At 42.2% G+C, this 22,516-nt stretch overlaps 1 protein-coding gene across 1 annotated transcript in view; it reads left to right on the top strand.

The window, feature by feature from the left end:
• The window catches only part of CREBRF (CREB3 regulatory factor), a 55,578-nt gene that overhangs the window by 19,019 nt on the left and 14,043 nt on the right, over positions 1 to 22,516 (top strand). Inside the window, exons 2-4 of the mRNA XM_048489950.1 lie at positions 17,541 to 17,727; positions 19,401 to 19,526; positions 20,049 to 21,117. Coding sequence (XP_048345907.1) covers positions 17,614 to 17,727; positions 19,401 to 19,526; positions 20,049 to 21,117 — 1,309 coding nt within the window. The 5' untranslated portion in view covers positions 17,541 to 17,613. The remainder of the gene's footprint in view (positions 1 to 17,540; positions 17,728 to 19,400; positions 19,527 to 20,048; positions 21,118 to 22,516) is intronic.

The raw sequence follows: 22,516 nt of genomic DNA, 5'->3' as shown, positions 1-22,516 counted from the left end.
GGAGGTGGTGCAGCAAAGGCTTTGCTGCGCCACCTCCAAAGGGGCTTTGGGCAGTGCAGAGGGGAGGGAACACAAAAAACCCTCCCTCCACCAAAATTGCCCCATGGGTTAGATTGGTCTGCAGGTCTGGTAACCAGCATTCCTGGGCTGCAACACTAGCTTGCTTGTTTGTTCGTTTAATTTAGTATACCGTCCACCCCCGAAGGGCTCCGTGATAGTTGAAGCCTACTAACATTTCCACCCCTGGGAATGCCCCCCCCCCCCGCCCCCAGCCGGACATCTGAATGGACACCAGCACTATTTTGTGGCAGCCTGACTTCTGGATTGTGGAACTGAGGGGCTGCTGGCCATCAGAACTTTTGCGTCCTCTGCTGGCAGGGGCCAGTGGAGGGGGCAGACACATTCATGTGGCCCTCCACTGCTCCCTATGTGCATTTCCCACTCCATCTGAATTGAGTTACCCATCTTTTTTACTGCTTATAGGGAACTTTATTGGCCTTTATTTGTTGCAAGTATTTTCAGCCTGAGTTAAATTTGTGAGTTTGGTAGATCTTAGTCTATGAAAGGCTTTAATTGGATCTAGAAGGAAATTGGCAACCATAGTTAGGCAACTGACTGACTATGTTTCTAGATTTCCTTGCTTGTTTGTTAGGAGGAGTATGTGAAAAGACTTTATTTTGGCAGTTGATGGCCTGGAGATCCTGTTGAGGACCAGCTGCTTTACCATTGGAACGGGTTAGTGGGAAACGTAAAGCAAATAAAATTGCAGGAATATATAAATCCATCATATACTTGCATTTAGAATACTACTTCTGCACTCAAAATCAACTCATGGTGCATAGTTTGTGGGACTGTACCACCTCAGGATTCAGGTGGTACACGTGAGGGAATGTTCAACCACATGGGCATTCCTTATATGTTGGGATCAAGCCTGTTGAAGAAAAGCCTGAGGGAAGCCTGATAACTTTTCAATTTATTATTAATCCTAATCTATGGAGTGTTAGAATTCTTTTAAAAATAAAACAGGTAGGTTTGCTTTAAAATTCCCCTTTCAAAAGCACTGAAGAAAAGCAATTGATAGATAACTAGAAGATGAGAAAACCCCCACAAATAAATAATGTTTCTCTGCTCTGAATTCCTCATGAAATAGTGCTTCACATTATTTTAGAAGAACAGGAGTCAACTACTCTTTTGCATGCCATTAAACATATAATTTGGTTCCTGAGCTTCTGTTTTGTCTTCTTGTGTCCCTCCCATTTTCTCTCCATTCTTCCTCGCTCCCTTGCACCTCACAGTTTTCATCTTTGGATTGTGTATGTTCCTTTTCTGCAAATTGGCCTTATTTCAACCCTTTAGACTTCTGCCCTGGGCTACCATCTGTGATATGCCAGGAATATTTCAGTTGCAGGTGATAGTCTTGGACAGATAAGACATAAAATCATTCACCAACGGGAGCAAAGGAGCCGGCAGTTGTGTGGAACAGCCCGTTAATGTTTCTTGTAACGGTTCTTGGGAGTTTCCCCACAGCCCGTCGTGTCACAGGAGAGGACACTGGGCTTTTTCCCCAAGCCAACGCTCCCCAAGAGGTCTGGCAGCTCGTGGGTGATGGCCCTCTCAATCTTCTCCAGGAAACAGCCTCCCATGTAAGAACACTGCTGAGCAAGAAGCTTGAAGGAGCTGATGGGGTTGATCCCAAAGAAGTCCTTGTAAGCCTCACGGTTGGGGAGGTCAAATTTCAACTGTCCCACCAGTGGCAAGAATATCTTAGACCACTGCTATACAACACTGAAAGATGCTTATCGGTCTTTACCACGAGCAGCTGTAGGCCATTCTGATCATTGCATGATTCACCTTGTACCTGCTTACAAACAAAGATTTAAAGCCACAAAACCAATAACTAAATCAGTGAGAACTTGGACTGAAGAGGCAAAGTTAAAGCTGCAGGCTTGCCTTGACTGTACAGACTGGAATATTTTTAAAGACACCTCTGCAGATTTGGATGAACTCACAGATACTGTAACATCATATGGCAGCTTCTGTGAAGATTCTTTGTGACAAACCAGGAATCCGCGCTATATAGTAACAACAAACCTTTGGTTCAAGAAGCTAAACTTAAGGTGTTACGCTGCTCCAAAGAAGAGAGGCCTAAAGGTGAAAGGGTGATAGAATGCTGTATAATCAGGCCAGAAATGTATTATTAACAAAGGAGATCAGAGCAGCAAAAAGAAACTACTCTGAAAAGCTAAAAAATCAGCCACCAAACGTAAACAGCAAACATGTGGAAAACTCTCAAAAATATCACCGGTTACAGTGCAAACCACCTTCCCAAGCTGAAGGAAATCAGCAATTTCGGCAGACGACCTGGAATGTGTTCTGCAGTGTAATTGTAGGTTTGAAAACAATCTACAGTCACCTTTCTCCACAACCTCTCTATCATCTCAGACGCACCAACAATAGCCAAACTTCCTGCCAACTGAACTCCATTTCATTGGGTTTACAACCCCTGGTGATCTCAGAAAAGGAAGTGCAAGTGATCTATTTCTTACAGACAGAAGCCTGGAAAAGCACTCCAGGCCCAGACAAGATAACAATCTTCTTTGCCGTTAAAAGCTCTGTGCTGTCCAATTGGCAATTCCCATTTTCACCCAAATCTTCAAATAAATCAATACTAGATGTGCCGTTCCTTTCTGCTTCAAACACTCCACCGCCTATCGCCCCAGCGCCGGGTTAGCTCTCCATCAAGGAACTGAACGCATCACAGACCAGTTGCTCTAACATCTGTAGTTATGAAAAAACTTTTGAAAGGCTAGCGCATGTACCATTTGAAAACCATCAATGGTAGATCCAATTGTTGGACCCCTCGCAATTCTGCATACCGAAAGCAAACAGATCGACAGACGATGCGTTGTTATTATGGTTTTGCACTATATCCTACAGCATCTTGAATCGCCAAAGACCTAAAAGTGCAAGGGTCCTCTTTGTTGACTCTTAGTTCAGCACTTCAATACTATCAGACCGATGGTATTCTTCTAACTAAACTAAAATCAGCTAGCAGCACCTGATATACTGGTGGCGGATCGCCAAGCTTCTCCTAACAGATAATAGGAAACAGTGCAGGTGCAGCTGTAAAAAAACATCTGTATCAATGAGCACAGGGGCCCCCTAAGGCCGTGTGTGTAATTTCTACCACTTCTCTTCTCTCTGTATACTAATGACTGCATCTCAAACGATCCATCTGTTAGGCCACTGAAATTTGTAGATGATATAATAGTGATTGGTCTCATTCATTACAACGATGAAACTACATACAGACAGGGAAATGGAATAACTAGGCCTCGTAGCTCACTGGAACAATCTAGAACTGAACACACTTAAAACCGTAGCAATGGTGGTAGATTTCAGGAGAAACCCTCCCATCCTACCTCCTCTCACAATACACGACAGCGCCAGTATCAATAGTAGAGACCTTTAAATTTCTAGGGTTCCATCATATCTCATGACCCAAATGGTCACCTAATATCAAAATAAGCCATCATAAAAGCAATAACAAAGAATGCGTTCTTTCTTGGCGCTAACTCAGGAAGCCTTCTAAACTGCCTAAGGAGCTGCCGATACAGTTCTACAGAGGAATCATTGAGTCTGTCATCTGCACCTCTATAACTGTGTGGTTTGGTTCTTGCAACTCCAACAAGATCATTACAGACTCCCCGTAGATATCAATCAGAACTGCAGAAAAAACAATTGCTGCTAACCCGGCTCTCCATTGAGGACTCGTATACCGTGCATCGGCCAAAAAAAGGGCTGTGAAAATATTTTGGTACTGACCCCTCGCATCCTGGATAATATGAACTGTTTTAACTCTTTACCCTCTAAACGTCAAGCTATAGAGCACTGTACACCAAGACAACTAGATTATAAGAATAGCTTTTTTCCCCATCGCTATCACTCTGTTAAACAAATAATTCCTTCAGATATCGTTAAACAACCATTATTATATACTTATTATATAATTGTCGCAAATTACTTTTTACATTATTCCTATTACCTATCCTCCTCCCACTTATGACTGGTAAAGGATTATAGCCTGTGCAAAGGATATTTTATTTTATTTTATTTTATTTTTATGATTTTACATTTTATGCTTTTCTATTACTACTGATTTGTTTCCTGATTGCCATTGTGAATTCTATATGACAATTGGCTGCTCTGTACCCCGGCGACGGCGCCGTACCCTATGATTCTTGACAAAATGCATTTTTCTTTTATGGTAATAATGAGAGCATATGCACCGGTCTTATATAATTTCCTTTGTGCGTCCTCAAATCGCCGCTTTGGCCAATAAAGATTCTATTCTATTCTATTCTATTCTATTCTATTCTATTCTATTCTATTCTATTCTATTCTAGTCCAGGCTAACCTGATCTTGGCAGATCTCAGAAGCTAAGCAGCATCAGCTTAAGATAGTAATTGGATGGAAGACCACCAAGGAAGTTGCTCGCAGTTGTGAAGGCAATGGCAGACCACCTCCGTTAATCTCTTGAAAACCCTATGGGGTGGCCATAAATCGGCTGCAGCTTGATGGCACTTTGCAAACACATACTACATATACCAGTTCAGTAGTCAGAACCGTTGGGACATTACTACACAAATTGCCACATTTCATTAATTGAGAAATTCCTAAAAATATGGCAATACAACCTTGTGGCATATTTTTAAGAGTTCAGTTGATGAAATGCAGCAGTTGACAGAAGCAAGTTTATGCATGAATGTAACGGAAATGCTGTTCTAGCTTGTTCATGTACAAGCACAACATGGCAGATGGAAAACTTGTTTCCAGACAGCAAATGAGAAATGTAACTAAATACTTTTCATTCCAGACACAAATCCCTGCACATAAAGAACTTCAATTTCAGTGAATAAGAATTCTAGACTAGTCATTGTTCTCATGTACTAAGGTTGGGGTTTTTTTTGTGCAACAGTTTTTTTTATAAAGAAACATTCAGCCATGCAGTATTTCATGCACAATGTGGCATGGTATAGTCTAGATACAGGTTTACTACTTAATCTACTCTGCTTGTACTAAAAATGGGGTGTTTCTGATAACATACTCCAGTGTTTGATGCAGTATGACCAAGCTGCTTTTATGCCATAACCCCCCAATCCACTTACCTGTATGTTTTCAGGATTTCCTTTGCAATGCTGGGGGCTAGAGTACTTCATAATAAAAATAGGCCACCTAACAAAAATGTTCAGGGATACAGATTAAACTTCATATTGTCGAAGACTTTCATTGACAGAAAACTGGCTGTTGTGGGTTTTTCAGGCTGTTTGGCTATGTTCTGGTAGCTTTGGCTTGTAATGTTTCACCCAAATCTGTTGCTGGCATCTTCAGAGGCATGTCCCAGTAAGATGGTTTCATTTTCATCCCAGTGCAGTCCTACATTGGGGACTGTGACTGTGCAGGCCAGCCAAATGGCAGATTTTTTTTGGTCAAGACTAGCAACAGGAGGGGGTTCCTCTCCTTCCAGAACGCTGATGACGTCTTCCATCCTAAATTGTCATGTGTTTTGGAGAGCTGTGCTCCCTCTCCCTCCAGTTTCTTTTTAGTTGCCAATGTGAGCAGTCACATCTAGCAGCATTAGTGATCCATTTCTTCTTCCTGTGAGATTTTAAACATTTTTGCGAGGTTTTTGCTTTTTCTGCTGGTCTAGCGGAATTTATTTTCTACCCCCTTCTACTGACCCTCCATGGAGTGTTTAAGGCGACGTGCTCAGTTGCCAGACAAGCATGATCTCTGTTTAATGTGCCTGGGGAAAACTCAAAATGTGGCAAAATATGCTATTTGCGAGAAGTTTACCTCCAAAGCCTGCTCCAACAGAGCCTTCAGACTTAAGGCTGCTATTTGGCAAAGAGTCTTCTTCGTTACTGGTCCCTAACCCCTGTGCAGCTCTCATCAGCTCAGTTGGTGCTGATCCTGGAGCATCTTCAGGCCTCCTCTGTTCCATCAGTTCTCCCCTGAGCTGGAGGACATCTTGTGGGTGTTTCCCACCATCCAGTCGGTAGGCAGTAAATGAATTTTTTCTCCCTCTTCCTGTTGGACTGTCCATCCCCTCTCCTTCTATCCTTTCCTTCTCTGCCCAGTCTGTCCCTCTTGTCTAACTCCTGTCAGGAGGTCTCCCTTGCCTCCTTATCTGCTCTTCGAAGGAAATTCTTCCATTTTGCCTAAACATGCAGAGGGGCTCTGACTCAGACCTACTGTCCAAGGAGGACATGGATTGCCCCCTGGAAGCTGGCAGACCCTGAAATGCCATGGGCATGCCACCAGCTGCTGTCCTGTCGACTCCAAATGCTTCAATGGCTGCTTTACCACCCATGCCCATGAAAGACCAGACATGCTGCAAAATAGCCACCGCCAGCGTTTCTAGCTGTTCCCTCACTTCCGAGGGCCTCGGCAGATGTCCAGAGGGCCACAACATGAGCGAGGAGTCTTGAGACTCTCAACACCATGCTTTTCAATCAGCTCTTCACTCGGGTGATGTACTCACCCGGTTTTCCCTCTCCTGCCTCCGGGAAACACTTAAAGAGCAAGTCAATTATCTGATTATGCAGTTTTCCTGGTCTTGATTCCAGACCACAAAACCTCTCCCCCTCCCCCCTCTAGAAGAGCTTCTAGCCCAATCAGGGGGGAGGATAACATAATCCCAGAGGGGCTGATTCAGCAGGGGGGCAAGTCTTGGCTACTAAATCTCCTCAAAGAGAAAACATTTAAGCCCATCCAGGGCACCATCACCAGTGTCTGAGGGAGACTCTGAACTCAGAGAAGAGGGATAATTGATGAGGAAGGGGAGACACTCCCAGGTTACAGAGGAGGAGACACATTTCTTTAGATCAGAAAACTACCAATACTCTCATCAAAGTGCATGATGGCTTTGCATATGCAGGGTCACGATGAGGGAGAGGACCTCAGATCCAGACACAAAATCTAAAACTACAGAAGATAAGTAATCCCACCCCCAAGGCTCTTCCAAGAAAAAAGTGTTTCCCTTTCTTCTCTTTTTTGAGAATAGGCTGAGATCTGAGTGGAAGAAACCCATGGCAAATAGGCAGTTCTCTAATACAGTTTAACAGTTGTATGTATCACCCCCTTGTGCAGGTCCCACTAGTGGATGCTCTTGTGGCCACCCTCCAATCCTTTGGCCTGGTCTCTGAGGACAGAGGTGGCACATTAAAGATAGCCTGGATCACCGTGCTGACCTTGCCACCAGAAAGTCTCATGAAGTCCTTACTATGGCAATCAGTGACCTCCACTGCATCCATAGTTAGCTGGGCTTCTATTGTATGGACATGAAAGATCCTTCAGCTCCTTCCAGAGGGAGACAGTTGCCTGCATGAAGGGACCAGTTGTCTGCTACAAGCAGCGGCCTTCTCAGCAGATGCTACCCTGGACATACTCATCTTCGCGACCAGGACCATGGCTTCCACCGCGGCCACCAGTTGTCTCCTTTGGCTCCAGGCATGGCAAGCAGACCTTTTATTCTAAGAATATTGGCTCAGCTTACCCCTTCCAAGAGGGGGAGCTGTTCAGGAAAGCTCTGGGCAGCATCCTGGTTGAGACAAAGGACAAGTCTTAAGTGATGTGGATAGAAGACCTTTCAGTCAGCGGTCCTTTCGTTCTCAGCACACCCTCCCCAGATTTCACCAGGATTTCAAAAGAGCTTCCTGGAATCAGCCATGGCAACAGTTTCAAAAGGGACCCTTTGGCCAAATGTTCCCTACAGAGCTGACAAAACCATTAATGACAACAATTCCAGCAAGGTATGAAGCCAGTGGCCTTCTAGCGGGAGGAAGGCTATCAACCATTCGCTCTCAGATGGATCCAGTCTCAGGCTGACAGTAGGGCCATTGAGATAGTGTCCTCAGCTCAGGATTCCACCCAACCGTATATTGATCTCTTCCTCTATCACAGAACCCAGACAAAAGAACTCAAACCTTGCGTGCAGTTCAATCTTTCACTAATGCTATTGTTTTTTATTGTTCTGATTTTTCTGTTCCTCATTCTCAGCATATTTGGATGAGTTCATGTTAACCCCTTTCCTCATCTTTTCTCACCAAGTTTAAAGTTAAGGTTAAATTCTTAGTCATTTACAGGCTACTGCTTTCAGAGTTCCTAAACTGAGGAAAGGGGGTGTTCCCACTCCAACAGGAAGAGGAAGAAAAAGGTCTTTTCCTGCCTCCACTCAGATGAGAAAGACCCTTCACAGGTGAGTACCCTTGGGAACCACAAAAATCTTCAATCGGTGACTATCAGGTCTGCATCAGTAGACAAGCAAAAGGAGTGTTCTAAAGATTCTAAGAGCGCCAAGAAGTTGACTCCTTTGGATAGACCCACTGAAGCTGATGTTATCGTTCCACCTAAAACTCCTTCACTCCAATCAGAGTCATTGGAACTGTACCTCTCCAATCCAGAGCTAGAACTGTACCTACCCCTGGTATTGGTGCTTTGGATCCATCAGTTCCAACCTTGAATCCCGGCAATTCAACCCTCTCTGCCCCACAAGTAATGGCAGCAGTGGATGTCTGAATGTGTGAACTTTTAAGGACTTTCTACTACGTCTACACTGACCTCGGAACAGAGCCCTTACCCTGGTCAGACACTGGAGTTGCACCAAAAAGAAGGGGAAGTAGAACACTCTGCATATGGAGGATTCAACAGCCAGGCTGACACCTCACCTGATGAAAAGGGGGTGATCCTTCACAGATTTCCCCCAGTGAGGATCTTAGGTTGTGTAGTCAGCAGGTCCTTGACACAGATATTTCTACCTCAGACCCGAGGTTCAGGGATGAGATCTTAAAGCAGATTGTACAATGACTGTCCTGGGTCATGGCCATATTTTGGATGGCTTGGTTGATCTTGCAGCTCCTATCCTGTAGAAGCCTTCCTTCACGCCTGCAACTTGTAGAAAGAGAATTTTTAAAGAATCACATTAAAGTAGTGGGGCAGTATAGTTACCTTACCTTGCCACCCACCTTTCTCCGTCCTCCATTGTGACTGAGGATTTACAAGCCAAACAGAGACCTGGCCAACAATTTATGCTGGCAGAGAAAGGGAGCTTTCACAATGGGAAGGAAGGTCTATTCTGCTGCAGCCCTCAGTTTTAGGATTGCAAATTTTCAGACAAAATCCTCTGTCCTCATATGCCCCAAGGAGATTTTTTTCCCTCCTAAACTATAACGACCTCTTCCTTCAGCCGCTGAGCAGCTCTTTCAGTATGGTTCTTTATTAAAATGTAGCATGTGAGCAGTTTTAATTGAAAATCTAATTGTTTTCCCACCTTTAAACCAAAAATAAATGTACAGTAGAGTGGGCTCCTTATACTCAGATTCCAAGGCACCACCCAGAAAGCAGGAGAGTGACTCTTTTCCTTATCAGAAATTAAAACAAGTACCAGAGGCTTTTTAATAGAGAAAAGATGAACTAGAATAATTTATTTAAAAATAACAAAGAAGCTTGGCAAAGTAACTAAAATAAAATCAGGTTATGTTTATTAGGCAGTATTTACATAAAATTATGGCTTACTTGCTTTAACACTTTCCGTTTATAGTTTAGTTGCAAGATGTTACAAGTATCTGCTTTTGAACTCGGTGCTTTCCAAAAGATGTTAATTTTTTAAATAACATATACTTAAATTCAGGTTTTTGAGACTATTTATATTGTTTTTCTTAGAACTCCTTCCTACCTCTGTTTGGTGTGTGATTTCTGTTTACCCTCAGGTAAAACTATCAGCAGACTTAACACTGATTAAGGGAAACCTTTAACCAGATCTGTCCATCTACACGCTGACAAAAATAATAGGATTTCCCCTTATGAGCCCTCTCAGAAGAAATCCTCTGCCACTCCAATACTAACTGTAATTAATCCTCCTAGCTTATTTGCTTCAGTGTATCTCCCCAGAGATTATAAATATCACGTGTGGTTTCAGTGTTAGACTGTTGTTTGGGAGACTCAGATCAGACTAGCCTTTTCTGTCTGAATTTTCCCTCACACAGTGATAAGTTTTAGCCAAGAGAATGGAGCAGTTTGCTCTCTCACTCTCTCAGTCACCACAGTTCTAGCAGCACTAACTGAAATACTGGCCCTCTACTCACCATCCAATTGGAAACTGCTGAGGTTAACTCTTTGTTTTCAGGAGCCCTGGAATCTGTCACAGGAGGCTACCAGCTCGCGCTGTGGGAGAGATTTTCCCCACTTCTTGAATGTATGCCTGCTGACTTGCACTCCAGTGTTGGCCAGATCCAATGTGAGGTGATACATGCTTCCAAGCAAGAGATCAATGTGGGCCACCTTGTGGCAGAGTCTGCAGTCAGGGCCTGTGTTACTGCAATGGCTCTTAGATGGCGTATGTGGCTCAGAACCACAGCTCTACCTACTGAAACCAGGACAAAGGTTGAGGACTTACCCTTTGAGAGGCCCACTCTTTTTTCCTCTACAATCGACAGATTCCTGGCGGTGATGAAGAAGAGCCATCAAACTGCCAAATTTGTGGGAGTCACACCATCTTCTGTCCCATAGTGTCAGCAGAAAAAGCAGGGCTTTATTACCTGTTTTATAGAGGTCCACATTTCCCACCCTTTCGGGTCCAACGTCAGTATCCCAATTACAGGCAGTACCAGCCAGCCTCCTTTCAGAGGGAAAAGGTAGGATCTAGGCCCAAATAAGGGGCCATAATCCCTCTCCCAAGGATCAACAGCCTCAGGAGTCACATTTCTGACTATCACTACAGGTCCTACTCGTAGGGCCTTGTTTCAGGGATAGGTTGTCCTATTTCATTCCTGTCCGGGAAAGTGTGTGCCAGGATGTATGGGTTCTGCAGACTGTGCATTTTGGTTACTGTTTAGAGTTTGTTTGGATTCCACAGTGTTTTGACATTAGTGCAGCATGTGACAGCCTGTTCCTGGAATTGTCAACCCAGATTCAGGAGTTACTCCAGAAAGGGACAATTCAGGAAATTGACCTAGTTCAACATGGTGTGGGTTTCTATTCTACTGGTTTTCTCATTGAAAAGAAGGATGGGGGTACTTATCCCATCCTGGGTTTAACAAAACTGAATAAATACTTGTTTCTAAATTTAAAATGATCTCCCTTCCTATGGTTTTGGAGCTCCTAACTGAGGGCACATGGTTTGTGGTTATTGATTTCAAAGACGCTTATTTCCACATCTCAATTAATCTTCAACGTAGAAGGTTCTTAAGCTTTTGTTGTGGATACAGAGCCTTCCCATACATGGTCCTTCTCTTTGGTTTAGCTGCAGCACCCAGGGTACTCAAAGTGCATGACTTTCCTAGTAGCTTATTTACACACTTTAGGATGCTCTATTTACCCATACTTTGATGATTGGTTGGCCATAGCCTAGTTAGAGGATCCTCTACACCTTCACACTCTACATACTTTAGATACCTGTTAAGAGCTTGGTCTTCTGGTCAACTGGGACAAGTCTCAACTGACACCCACTCAGAAGATTGATTTTATAGGTTTGGTCCTTGTATCCAGGGGAGCTAGGGCTTTGCTTCCTCCCACTAGGGGTTCTACTATTCAGACTACTATCCATTCTTTCAGAAGGCTGAAATGACAATCAGTCAGATCAATCCAAAAGTTATGAGGTGTAATGGTTTCAACCACAGCTGTGGTAAGCCAGGTACCTTTTCATATGACACCACTTCAGAAGTTTCTTAGGTCCTTTGACCCCTTTTCACATTCTCAGCATAAACATGTTTCCATTCCCAGGTAGTAATACAGAGTCTTCACTGGTGGGACAGATCTCTTCCAAGGTCACCCATTTGGGTACTGGCACTCTGATGTTGTGCTTACCACTGATGCTTCCAATAGTGGGTGGGGCACTCATTGCTTAAAGTGGTTAATCCAGAGTCATTAGAAGGGTGACCAGGATAACTTGCATATCAACATCTTAGGCCCCTTCCACACATGCAGAATAATGCACTTTCAGTCCACTTTCAATGCACTTTGCATCTGCGCGGAATAGCAAAATCCACTTGCAAACAATTGTGAAAGGGGATTGAAAGTGCATTATTCTGTATGTGCGGAAGGGGCCTTAGAACTGCACGCAATAAGGTGTGCCATAACCTTCTCAAATATTCTGCAGAAAAAGATGATGTTGGTCCAGTGCAACAGTTCAAGTGCAGTCTACTACATCAGCTGACAGAGGAGAGCAGGCTGCTTTTCCCTGTGCAGGGAAACTGTTGCAGCATGGCAGATTGCTCTGGACAAGGGACTGTTGCTATGTGCAACCCATATTGCCGAAGTTCAGTACATTAGCAGACAGTCTCAGCAGACAATTCCTCGCCAATCACAAGTGTTCCATTCAGGACAAATATCTGACTCCCATTTTTTGAAGATGGAGAGTACCTGATGTGAACCTCTTTGCCACAAGGGAACACAGAAAGGCAGAGAGGTTTTGCACACTAGCAGGGAGGCATCCCCTATCTTTAGGGTACACCTTTCAGATACCTTGGTTAGGGTCCCTGTTCTACATCTCCCCCATATTCCCACTGCTGTCAAGGGTGCTGGCAAAGATCATATCAGAGCCGACAGAGTGTACTTCTGACCGAAGCAGATCTGGTTTGCGGAGTTAGCAGAGCAGGTGGAACAGGACTTATCCTTCCCTCTCCCCCTCCCAAAGCATAGATGTGGGTGAAACAGTAGGTGATAAAGCTACCAGACCACAGTCACACAGCCAAAAAAACCCACAACACCCAGAACTTTGTTGACTGTGGTGATCACATCGGGTTTAAAATAGTTTTGTCAAAGGTAACTGACTGTAAAACCAGCTGCGTTTTTCAAACATGTTTATATAACATGGGAAAAGCAAAGGATTCCTGAATAACTAATGAGTCTGTTAGCATAATTTTTTTGTATAAAAGACACACTTATAATCAGAAACAGTTTTCATAATTTGACACCATGGTCTGGAATGCCAAAATGGTTTTTGCTGTCGATAGAGTGGTTGATTCTTTTGTGCCATTGAAGTCTGGCGTGACTCTAAAATGTTCTGTACATAAGGCAGCAGACAGAAACAGGGATTTTTACAGACACCTCTCTCACAGTTTGTAAAGCCAACTTCTGGAAGACAGTAGTGAAGGTAGTAAGAATTTAACAGATAGAGACTAGAGAGGCTAGAGTTTCATTGGTATCCTGTAAGGTTCAAAGTGTTGTATTTGAAGTTTTCTTATACAGTGCCACCTAGTCCAAAAAAGACATAGGGGATTTCCCAAGAATCAGGCAAGAAGCTGCAATTGTTGCTTTCCTATCAGTCTAGGAGGGAAAAGGAAGAGAAACGAAACAAGCCAGCAAAAGGGGTTCTGTTTCCCTAGATGGTGATTTTACCTGGATGTAGCAGTTGGACTGACAGGGGTAGCCAACCTATGGCACTCCAGATGTTCCATGCTGGCAGGGGCTGATGGGAATTGTAGTCCATTAACATCTGGAGCGCCATAGATTGGCCACCCCTGGACTAGGATGTTGCTGCAAAGTTAAGTCGATGGATTCAGGTAGAATGTTGGGCAAAATCTGTGCTACAAGGTTGACAGGGAACGCATGCATCTAGGTGCATTGGTATCTAGATGTAAGAAGGATAAGGCTTCTGTGTCTGCTAGCAGTGTGCAGCAGAGAAAATTTTGACAAGCCTTTTCATCTCTGCATGAGGAACAGAACCTGCCAGAATTCCTTCGAAAGCTCTTCCTGACCATCAAGGAACATACCTTTAAAAGCTCTCATGCCAGTTGCCAAACTCTAAATAAGAACTCTCAATTTAAAATGTAGTTTGGAACTTCTCTGAGAGGAAGGGAAAGATAATGTGTGCATTCATTTTATACAGTTTTCTACATTTTGACTTTATCTATAATACTATAAAACTGAGTTTAAAAATCTGGAAAGTTTATTCCAATTACTGACATGCATCCTATGGAAAAATGATTACAAATGAAATCTGTGAGTCCTCCTGCCTCTCACAGATTTTATATTGACAGAAATATTGGGCTGGAACAAAGATTACAACAGAAAATATAGGGGATCCCATGAATTAGCAAGAAGGGAGGTGTTTTCCATAGAGAAGAGCAACTGTGTAAAGTTCTACCTTAACGTTCCAGTATCCTTTGCTGTGCCTTTAACTATGGCTCTCAGGCTTGTAGGTCAGAAATCTGTTCCTCCTTTACTCGTGGATTAATTTGTACCAATGGCAAATGTGATTGTTCTAGAAACTGTAAAGCCACCCTATGTCTTCAGTAGAAACTGCTAAATTGCATACAATTAATTTAGTTCATAACTTCTGTTTAGAATTGAAATTGCCCATTTGTCCCAGCTTGAATCCTTCCCTTCAAGCCATTGAGCTTCAGATAGTCTTCAGTGTTCTGCATAGGCAGATGTTCTTGAGGGAGAACAGTCCTTAAGTGAATACTTTGGTAAAATTCATGATCCTAAGAATATTGCAGGAATGTGGTAGTTGTATAAAATTATGCTTGAGAATGACCATTACATGAAGTGATCATATTGGTGATGCAAGATGAAATGCTGCAGGGTAGAGGATTTTGTATGGCTGAGGTTCAAGAGATGAATGGCAATCCACAAACTAGTCAAAGCATTTATAATGAGCTCAGCTGCAAAGCTGATAAAATAGTTGTCGGGGTGAAAATCAGGCCCACTCTCCATTTGTGACTCCATGTTCTTGTCTGCTGCTTGGGTCATATTTTGGGACCCACTTTAATTCATGTATGTCTTGAAAGCTCACAACATCAATGTTTAACCATTCCTTGAAAAGAAGAATAACAAGACCTGCCCAGGCTGTGTAGCTGAGTAGAAATAGAATATTAAAATGGAAGGTGTGTCAGCCTTCATTTATAAACATGCCATCTTTATACCAGCATAGAAAGTTGTCTTAAAATGGCCCAATGGTATTCTCTACCCCAAGGTCTCATCATGAAAAGGTAAAGGATTAAAGGGACTTATTTAATTGGCTCAGCTTAATTAGAGCTCTTGCTTTTAGAGTAACTAATAAGCAAATGCATTGTTGCAACCCATTGTGAAACTCCACAGCTTTGAGTGGGTTATTCCGTAGATGTAGATGTTATTTTGCATTATCCTGCTGTTCATGGTGTTTTGAAGGGTTGTACTGTTGCTGCCTTGAGGCAATCTGCCAAAAAAGTCGAACATCAATTTTGTTGGAATAAAATTGAAAGCTAGAAATTTTGGATCCAGCATTAATGCTTTAGTTCAAATGGAGGATGTATGCAGAGATCCTGGAAAAATTGACTTACTGAAAACATGAAACATTATTCACTGGCATTTCTTCTTTGGTAATGAGTGCAAATTTTTGCGGGAAATGTTCATATCAACAAATACAAAACCTTTAATGGCATATAAAGAGTGGTAAATGTTCATATCAGGAAACCTCTCCTGTCATAGTAATACTGATATTTGAGGCATTTTCCATACTTAATTCATACTTCCAAAAGCTTTATTATTATACTAGCACTAAAGCCCATTTAAATTAAAATAAAATGGGCTCAAGAAGAGGGGAGGAAGGGCAAGGGACCCCTCTCTTCCCTCCAGGAGAGTGGCCCATATTGTTTGGGGCAGGGGAGGCCCCTGGGTTGGTGGAAGGTGGGTGGGGACGGAATGTCATGAGTCCTGCACACCCATTGGCTGAGGGTTCATCATTGGACATTCTATCCCTTAGGCAATTATGTATAAGGATAGTGTTTTTAAAATATGAAAACTAAGAGCTGGTTCCTCCCTTCCCTGCTGTGATTCTGCAGGAGTTACTGTGTTTGTTTTTTATTACCTCTGAAAGCAGATAATTGTGATACATTTCTTTTTAGTATATGTGCTGCCGAAGCGAGCACTGTAATTGTGTTACATTTCTGCATTGTGAATAACTGAATCCATCTATTGCATCTGATGCAGAGTTGTGGCAAAATTACTGGCTGGCTGCTGAGACAAACCCAGCATTATGAATCATGCAGAGACCCGGGGTTGGGACAGCGTCTTTCCTGTGGGTGGATACTTTGATTCACAAGAGGATTTAATTTTCTCATGGCACATTGAGAATTTCTGTTTTAAGGCGTACTTTCTCTTAAGAGCACAATTGCTTATTCCTATGTTAGAAAGCATATTGAAATGTTAAGATACCATTTTAAACTGTCATACCAAACTTTTTAGTTCTAGATGGAAATTTACCCTGAGATATAGCACTCACTTGAATAAATACTTCAGGTGATTATGTTTGTAGTTCAGGTGACTTAAGGATTAAGTTACTATATTTCTGACATAACGTTTCTCAGAGAGTTCTGTATTGGCATGCTGGGAAAGAAAGCTGTACAGTAGAGGCTAAGATAAAGGATTTATTGAAAATATTGCCTTGGCGTTTTTGGAGTGGTTAGGAAAATTAATCCTTAATTAAACTCAAATATTTGTTGTTGGATTAACAGGGCCATTGATAGAAGCACACTTAAGTGTTTTACTGTCAGTTGAAGGAAGGTTAACCCTTGAGGATGAAAGTAAAACACAAAATTCTGTGTACAGTTCAGCTTCCAAACACATGAAGCTGATCAGGTGACTGCTGAAATCTGAGTGTGGTGAATATTTTGTCAACACCTTTCTGTGGATAGCAAATGGATAGCAAAAAGATGGAAGAGTGTGGATATTGCAGGGAAAGTTCAAAGAGCAAATTCAAGTATACCTGTGAATCCCCTGTTCTCTTGTCAATTTGCTCAAGTTACAGAGAATGTCTAGCCAGTGATCTAAAGCCTTGAAATATGACTGTAATATATAGTGTGAGGAACAAGGCTGGAAAATTAATTCACCATAACTGTTGATGCCTGGGAGAAGGCAGACTGAGTTGTACCATGACTTATTTACTCAAAAAGAGGATGACCTGTCTAAAAAAAAACTCCACAATTTTTTAAAAAATTACAGTACATTCTTGTAACTTAGATGTGAATGTAAAACAACACTTTCTTTTTCTTGATAGCACACCTAGAAAAAAGTAGTCTCCTTTTGGGTAAATCTCTCTGTCTTATTGAAGCAGCTTGCACCTTAATGAAGTTGTTCAAATATTCTTCAAAGTACCAAATATATTCTTTTGTTAACTAAGCTGACACAATTTTGTCATTTATCACTTGTCGAAAATGATTATGCTTCAGCTTCTCACACTGTGGGATTTCCAGCCACTGAATTTTCCTGTTCAGATAATGCCTGGTGTTTGTTGACTTGCTGGTGTGCCTTGGTTCATTCAGACGTCCATCTCAGGGGACTTTTTCTCACTAAGCTACAGCAGTAGTTACTTCATGTCATCTTAACCATGATATAGTTTTGTATCAGAAATGCAACCTGCAAATTTCCAAAACTGACAATCTCAACTTGTTTCAGCGGAATCCTATACAATAGGTGATATGAGCTTCTCTCATTCAGAAATGTTCAAACAAACATTTGAAATGCAATTGTCAATAAATATTTTGTTTTTATTTCAAAGTCCCCAAAGAAAGAAGAATCCCATGTAGTCAACGTGAAGCTTTTTAAAGAGAAAATCTGTGACTCTCCATTGCATGAGTTATATGCTACCTACTAACCCTGAAGAAAAGCTGGAAAGGAAGTTACAGGCAAGGAAAACGAAAAGTTTGGAATTGGACTTGGAGGATCCAGGCCTGGAAATGCCTCAGGTAACTTTACCAATATTTCTGTTTATTTATCAGAAGGAGGGGGAAACATAAAGCTCCATCTAAATGGCCAGGAAGCTGGCTGCACTGCAGCCATGCCATCCCACTTCTTCCAAAGAGGCTTCCCAGCAGTGTGGGGAGGCCTGCAAAAAGAAAAAGCCTCCCTGCCATCTCTATTGGGCTCTTTAGTCCTATGCTGCCCTTTAGCTGCCAGGGTTACGCAACCAATGGCCAGGAGGGAACAGACTAAATTTGGCTCCTCCCCAAGCCATGCCCCTAGACCACCCTCACTGTGCTCACAGAAGTGCAGGGACATTGTCACAGCATGGTGTGCTGTGTCCAACTACTGGGGAGGTGGTGGTAGCCGCACACCAGTAGTTTACCCTTCCTCCAGGGTAAGTGTTTCAGGGAGGGCAAGTCTGCTGGAGTGGCCTCACACAGCTCCCACGGGCGGATTCTCCTCCCGCTTTGGCTGGGTCCATTAGTACTTGGGTGAATATATAATGAACAGACCATAATAATGATGTGCAGTAAATTTAATCATAACAAATTATCCTGTTTGTTTCTTGGGACTCGGATACAGCAAATATCAGACCAGTTGCCAGATAGAGAATGAGAGTAGAATTGGGAAGTAATCCCCTTGGTCTCATCCCTAGAGTATTACTTAATATACAAATAGTAGGCAAGGGGAAGAAAAAGAAAGAAGAAAGAACTGATAAAACTAGACGTTATTTTTGCACATTCATCTGCGTCTGTCAGCTAACAAGAATTTATGGGGGAGTCTGACTTTGTCTGCGGAGGAAGAGAGGGACCAAAGCTGGAGACAGAAATATCCACAGCAGAAAGGAAGTTAAACAGCGGTGTGATTTTAAAGAAAAGTCTCCACTTTGGAGGGAGCGGAACTGGTGTGACTTTGCAAGACATGGCAAGCAAAGCTAAGTAAGTGTAGAGGTGATGCCATCATGGTTTCAGATCAGCTAAAGGGTTTGTGTATCTGCAATGCAGGCGCCCCGCCCCCAGCATTTTCACCAGCAAAGGGGGAAAAACTATATAGTCATTGGACAATGTACTGTTAGGTAGCAGTTGCACTCAGAAGTCAAGTTCTTTAGAAGATCATGTAGATCAGGGATGGCCAATTTTTATATTATTTGGGTCTGGAAGTGCATGTTGTGTTACCTTACAACCTGAGCCCCTTGTGAACAGTGAGGCTTCTCAGCAGTAGTGGAATCACCTTGCACTATAGAAATGTAAACCACATGTAAACTACATACAATGTAAACTACATACAAAACTGAAAGACCTAACATGAAAGTGTGCAATATCTCTGTCACAACTGGTAAAAAACTTTTCCTTGTTAGTGAAAATGTTCAAACTTTTGACTACATTTTTTACTAAGAATTGGGAATGCCAGTTGCTAACTAGGTTAACTTTGCAAATAGCTGTCAAGCAACTGGCGTGTCCTTCCCTCAGTCAACCAAATAAGTGCAGAACATAGTAATAGGTGACTAAACCCAAATATAGCACCTAGAGAAGGCATGTCATAAATGGCTGATGTTTAAAGAAGAGAAAACCTAACACGTAGAGGAAAATGTCAACTATTTCTGTTCCATGGAATAGAAATCCTTTTTCAAAAATTCCTGGCTTGAAAAAACAATACTAATAAACTTCTGTTGTAGCCTAGTGTGAGTGGAATGGACCCTCCTTTTGGGGATGCCTTTCGAAGCCACATGTTTTCAGAACAGACTTTGATGAGCACAGATCTCTTGGCAAGCAGTTCTGATCCAGATTTCATGTATGAATTGGTAAGTTGACTTTCATTTTCTTCTTAATAAGCATAGGTTGGCCTTTCTGAAATGAGTGGGTGTATGGCTTGCAGAAATCTGTTCATCAAAGGGTAGTTTAATTTGCTTTTTGTATTAAATTTAATCACTAATTGAGGAAGCATGAACTCATCAGCCCAGCAACAGTGACCTCTTGCCAATGAAAGGCTGAGAAATCTGGCCAAGAGATAAACAAACAAAAAAGCTTTTGGCTTACCTTTTACTGAAGTGCTGTTTTGCTGGCTGGGCTAATTTGAAAATGTTGTTTTCTTGCCCTGCTACACATGAGGAAATATGCAAGGAAAAACTGCCTTTTCAGTTGTGATGTTTCATCTTGGATCCTAAATAGAATGCACAAATGGACCTGGTTTTTTCCAACTGAGTGGTTTTCCTTTTTAGGTATAAATAGAATTAAAGGCATAGAGGTCACTTGAAAATTGGCCTATAATGTGTCTGGGGAAGGTAAGGAGAAACTAATTTACCTTATTTGTTGTAATTTCCTAGGACAGAGAAATGGATTACCAGCAAAGTTCCAGGGATAACCTCCTTTCTGCAGAGGACTGTAAAGAACTTGAGAGCCTGGAATCTTTTACAGACATTCTGGATACTGAAATGTCTCTCCCTTCAAAGTGGGAACAGTGGGACACTTACTGTGAAGATTTGACAAAGTACACCAAATTAACCAACTGTGACATCTGGGGAACAAAAGAGGTAGACTATCTGGGCCTGGATGATTTTTCAAGCCCATACCAGGATGAAGAGGTGATCAGTAAAACTCCAACTCTGGCGCAGCTCAACAGTGAGGACTCTCAGCCTGTCTCAGATCCACTGTGTTACTCAGAATTGCTGTTCAATGTAAAACAAAGCCAGTTAACTTCTCTACCAGCAAAGAAGATCACGACGAGAGCTGCAGCCCCAGTTTGTTCGTCCAAGACTGCTCAGGCTGAGGCACCTTTATCGGAATTTGCTCAAAAAGCAAGCAAGGCCAATTCAAGCACGCAAATTGTAGTGAAGACCAATGTGTACAGCAATGAGAAGGTGAACATTCATGTTGAATGTAAAGATTATGTTAAGAAGGCAAAAGTAAAAATAAATCCAGTACCCCAGAGTAGGTCTGCAATGAGCCAGGCTTATGCTGATGCTGCAAAAGAAAATACTTGCTACTGTGGAGCTGTAGCAAAGAAACAAGAATGGAAAGGGACTGACTCCCCTCAGAGTCACAACGCTCCTATTTTGCCTTTTAAAGAGACTCAGGCTCTGCTCCTCACTCCACCCCAGGAAACTCCAGGACTAATCGCTGAGGAGAGCAATCTCTCTGCCAGCACATCTGTTTCAGATCCATCACAGAAAAAGGAAGAACACAACTATTCTCTCTTTGTCACAGACGGCTTGGCTGAGCAGGCAAGCAAAGCCGATCCTGAGGAGGAGGAGGAAGATGAGGAGGAAGATGTAGAAGATGAAGACCATGATGAAGGGTTTGGAAGTGAGCACGAACTGTCTGAAAACGATGAAGAGGAGGAGGATTATGAGGATGACAAAGATGATGATATCAGTGACACTTTTTCTGAACCAGGTAACTAAGTTTATTGTCTATAACTGGGCTGCACCCTCACTAAGCTAGCACTGTGCAGGGTGGGGGGGAGGTTTTTAGTTGAGACAAGACTAATGACTTACATGGCACATCTTGCTGAAGAACTTTAAATCACTGCAGTCACAACTGAACAAACATTATCACTGTTGAGAGCCAGTTTTATGGCTGAAGGGAAAAGCTTGTGATGGGAGGATGCTGACTACTTTTGTCCTGTAGTCTAACTTCAGAGTCTTGTTTAGAACTGACTCAAATGGAAAGCTGATAATGGAATCCATTAGAACTCCCATTCTGGTATGCTTCTTGGCCTTTTGGAAAGATTTAAACCTTTCTAATAATTTGATAGATTTGGCCCTATCTGACTTCATTGTCATTGGCCTTCTTGAAAAAGTGAAGACCTTGCTGAAGCTTTCCCAAATGTGACAGAAATAATCTTACTGAAGGGAGAAGCCGTGAAATCCCACAAGATAATCCACCACTGCCTGTTACAGTGATGGTTAAAATTCATTGTTTCTTCCTGAGCCTTAAAATAAATTAGCTTGTTTAGCATAAACAGTGTTTAATTCTCCTTTCATTGCATGATGGTTATAAAGAACAATAAGGCTCTCTCATGAGCTGTCATTCGCTATCTAAAAGTAAGGGTTTAATTTGAATATATTTTGCACTGTCATACTAGGGCTTTTGTGCAAAAAGCATGTTGCATCTCTGTATGAAGCCATTAGCCAGTTTCTAATGTGGACCTAGATATATCTATGTTTAAAGTGTTTCTGAGGTAGTAATGTAACTGACATCTTAGTCTTCCAAATTTGAATAATGCAGAAGCAAAGATGGTGTGTCGGTTAAAGGAATGGAATATAGAAATTGAATACACATTTAATTAATGTGTCTCCAGTTTACAGTTTTCTCTGTAGTTCAAGCCCTGCTAGAAATTCGCTTTTTTCTTTTTTTCTGAAAGCTGAAGCAATAAATTGCAAACTGAAGATAGAAAGAGGAGCTAGTCGAGTTAAGCTGGCCACAGTTTCAGCTCGGGTAGAGGAGAACAGTTGAAGGTCAGTCCTTGGAGGACACTAGTTTAAGATCAGTTGCTTTATTAGGCAAGTTCTTTTCCATATGCTAACAACTATCCATGAGCTGTCAATATTAACAAAGATTTGGACAACAGAAATAATTAAGCTTGGGATTTGTTTGAAATTGCAGGAAGTGGAGAACACTTGACATTCTATCCCACAGCTAGGAATCTTAGTTGTGGGATTTGAGTACTTTATCTTCCCTTTGAGTACTTTATCTTCCCTTTTTCACTGCCTTTCAGTTGCACTGAGCTTTCTCTGTCTTCCTCAGACTGGGGTTTTTGTTTGGTTAATTTAGAGTCATATTTTTATGCATG

Source organism: Sphaerodactylus townsendi, linkage group LG03 (genome assembly GCF_021028975.2).
Source record: "Sphaerodactylus townsendi isolate TG3544 linkage group LG03, MPM_Stown_v2.3, whole genome shotgun sequence".
In the NCBI taxonomy this organism is placed as follows: domain Eukaryota; kingdom Metazoa; phylum Chordata; class Lepidosauria; order Squamata; family Sphaerodactylidae; genus Sphaerodactylus; species Sphaerodactylus townsendi.
This window is presented reverse-complemented; position numbering and strand designations above follow the sequence as displayed.